The sequence below is a fragment of the Octodon degus genome, unplaced genomic scaffold (genome assembly GCF_000260255.1).
Source record: "Octodon degus isolate 3935 unplaced genomic scaffold, OctDeg1.0 scaffold00334, whole genome shotgun sequence".
Lineage (NCBI taxonomy): Eukaryota > Metazoa > Chordata > Mammalia > Rodentia > Octodontidae > Octodon > Octodon degus.
In genome coordinates, this window is record NW_004524910.1 from 341,228 (window position 1) to 344,600 (window position 3,373).

Below are 3,373 nucleotides of genomic sequence, written 5' to 3' on the forward strand. Positions count from 1 at the left end.
GTTTCAAACTTGCAGTGCTCCTCCTGCTTCAGCCTTCTAAGTGCTGGAATTACAGGAATGTGCCACCATGCCAGTAGAATATCACTTTTCATCCTTTCATTTGCTCTTTAGTATTTAGTGTTGAAGTCAGTTTCCTGTAGGTGGCATACTGTGGATTTTTTTAAAATGCAAATCTGTCTCTTTTAATTGAATAATGTAGTTCATCTACATGTTAGGTCATTACTGAAAGGTAAGAACTTATTTCTTATTATTCTGTTGATTATTTTCTAGATGTTTTGAGTATTCTTTTTTCTTCCACTTAAATCTTTGTGGGACGATGGTTTCCTGTACTGATAATTCATTCTTTTCTGTTTCTCTACTCTTCTACTGAATGTTAACGCTTTCACCTATCTTCATGATGGTATTCACCTTCTTTTCACTTCTGGGTCTCTTCAGCATCCACCCAAAGACTGGTCTTGCAGTCAGTTTTTGCTTGTGTTAGATGACCTTTATTTTTCTCTCTATTTCTGAAAACTTCTTTCTTTGTTGGCAGTTATTTCCTTTCACAACATGGAGGATGCCCTTCCTTTCCCTGCTGGTTTATAAGCTTTGTGCTAACAAGTCTGCTACTTGTCTAATGGGGATACCTTTAGCTGTGACTTGGCACTTTTCTCTTGAAAATTTTAAAATTCATTGTCTTCTCAAGGCTGGCAAGATAGCTCAGCAGAGTAAGCGCCTGCTTAGGCAAGTGCAGGGACTAGAGTTTGATCCCTGGCACCACATGCCACGCCGGCCCCACCCCCAGGCACGCTGAGCCAGCTACTGAGGCAGGGTGTGGTGGTGCACATCTGTAATCCCAGTGCTGGGTAGGCTGAAAACAGGAGGATCACTGCAAGTCTGCACTGCGTAGTGAGACCCTCTACCAAAAACATTTTTAAAAAAGATTTTTCATTGTCTTCTTTTTACACTCTTTAATATGTCATGGTAAAGATCTTTTATGGTTATGTTTATTTGAAGTTCTATAAAATTCCTGCACATAGATGTCCATATCTTTCCCAATAGTGAGATGTTTTCTGATACTATTTTTCTAAATAGTTTCTCTGTGTCCTATTTTACTTCTTGGCTTTGATATTCCAGGAACATGGATATTTGTTCAGTAGTATCCCACAGGTCGTAAATGTTCTTTTTATTCATTCTTGTATTTTTCTTTCCCCCCTTTTCTGACATGAATATTTCAAAAGACCTGTATTCAAGTTCAGACATTCATAATTTCACTTGATCTGATCTGTCGTTGAGGCGTTCAATTTTTTTTTTTTTTTTCACTACTGGGAATTGAACTCAGGACACTGTGCTTGCCAGGCAAGCACTTATTCTACTGAGCTATCTCCCTGGCCCCCTCAGTTGTATTTTTTGACTCATTAAATTCTTTATTTCCGAGATTTCCTGTTTAATTCTTTTAAAAATGTCTCTTTTGGGCTGGAATACAGCTCAGTGGCATCATTCCTGCCTGGCAGATGTGAAGTCCTGAGTTCAATTCCTGGTACCAAAAAGCCATAATTTCTCTCTTTGCAGTTCATATTTGCCTAATATTTTCATTCTGTACTTAAGGTCTATGATACATATCTTTATGTACTTAAGTTTCCCTTTCCTCATTAAGCAGTCTTATCATTTAGTTTATCTAATTTTTTTGTTTAGACAAAGAAACTATTTCAGAAAACCAAGATTCAATTCTAAAGCAGACTATTTCTGTAAAAGAATCAATGCCTGAAACAGTTATGCCAGTGCCTGCCAAAAAGGTACATACTGCTTTACGTAAGGAGAGAGATGAGGATCAGTTCCATAGGAACCAGGAAAAGCAGGAAATAAATTTGCCACAAGAAGCTTTCATACATACTACAGTCTACAGTGAGGAAGGAGACTCTGAATATCATGACAAGAAAAGCTTTATGTCAACTGACTCTGTTTGGGAAATACAGCAGGAAACTCCTGCAGGAACAAGGTCTCCAAACGGCCATCAGTTTAAAACTAACTTCAAGTTTACTTCAGATTCTGTGGACAAGCCATGGTCAGAATATAATGAATGTGGAAACACCTTGAGCATTAATACACATATTATGCCGCCCAACAAAAGGCATATTACAGTTAATTCCTATGAGTGTTATCAATGTGGGAGAACCTTTAGTCGAAGTTCATCCCTCATTAGACATCAAATCATTCATACTGGAGAGAAGCCCTATGGATGTGGTGAATGTGGAAGATTCTTTAACCGACACACAAATCTTACAAAGCATCAAAGAATTCATAGTCGAGCAAAGGCCTCTGAAGGTAATCAGTGTGCAGTGACCTTCTGTAAGAGTGAGAATAGCAGTAAACATCCAAGACTCCATTCTGGATGTAATCTCTATGAATGTGTGGACTGTGGGAAGTCATTCAACCGTAGTTCCTCCCTTCTCCGACATCAAATGATTCATACAGGAGAGAGACCATTCAAATGTAAGGACTGTAAGAGAACTTTCAACCGACACTCAAACCTTACTAAACATCAAAAACTTCATACTCAAGTGAATACTGAAAAGGAAGCAACACTGGATTTACCTTCAGTAGATGCAGTACTCAATCAACATCATGGAAAATAGAATCCCATGAATATAATAAATTCAAGAAAGCCTTTGTCAAAATTATTCCTTAACTGATGTGACTATACTAAAGGGAAACCTATTTGAGAGAGCTTTTCTAGACTCTCAAAAGAAGCTACAATGCTTTAGACTTTAACATATTATCATCATACAGAGCTTTGCCTATCATTTTTACATTACCTTTATCTTTCTCTGGTTCTTACACTTGATTTATTGTAACAGATATTAGAGAGCAGCCAAGAAATATGCTTGGAGTTAATACTTAATGAACTGTTGGTCCTTATGAGAAGGTCAAAATAAAACAGAAGCTAATGACAAGCATAGTACAGGAGAACACTTTTGAGGACTAAAATTTCTGAATGACAGAAACTTCAGTGACTGCCAGTTATTTTCATTTTTTCCATCCCAACAATACCTTTACCAGAATTGGGAAGCTATCAACTGCAGTGGGAAATTGAGTTTTTGTTCATTTTTAGGTATTCTTGAAATCTGCATTTTTTAAATGTACTTTTTGAGATCCAGGCTGGAGAGACATCGCTTGAGGTGAGGTCTGTATTTATCCCAGATTGTATGAGGTCAATAAAATATCCTACTGTTCTGTGTACCAAAACTGTGTTATAAGCTATTTCAAATCCCAAGTGGTTCTTTGACCCAAGTGATGTGTCTTAATCTACCTCCCAAATAAATTCATCCTGGAAAAATTCTCAAAGAATGATGATGGTGGCTTCCTATTAGAGTTCAGACTTCACTCAAAAGCA

General features: G+C 37.4%; 1 protein-coding gene across 1 annotated transcript in view; it reads left to right on the forward strand.

The window, feature by feature from the left end:
- Znf215 (zinc finger protein 215) overlaps positions 1-3,136 on the forward strand; it is a 26,730-nt gene extending 23,594 nt beyond the window's left edge. Inside the window, exons 4-5 of the mRNA XM_004647873.2 lie at positions 436-460; positions 1,675-3,136. Of these exons, the coding sequence (XP_004647930.1) occupies positions 436-460; positions 1,675-2,615 (966 nt within the window). The 3' untranslated portion in view covers positions 2,616-3,136. The remainder of the gene's footprint in view (positions 1-435; positions 461-1,674) is intronic.
- Positions 3,137-3,373: the final 237 nt, after the last annotated feature.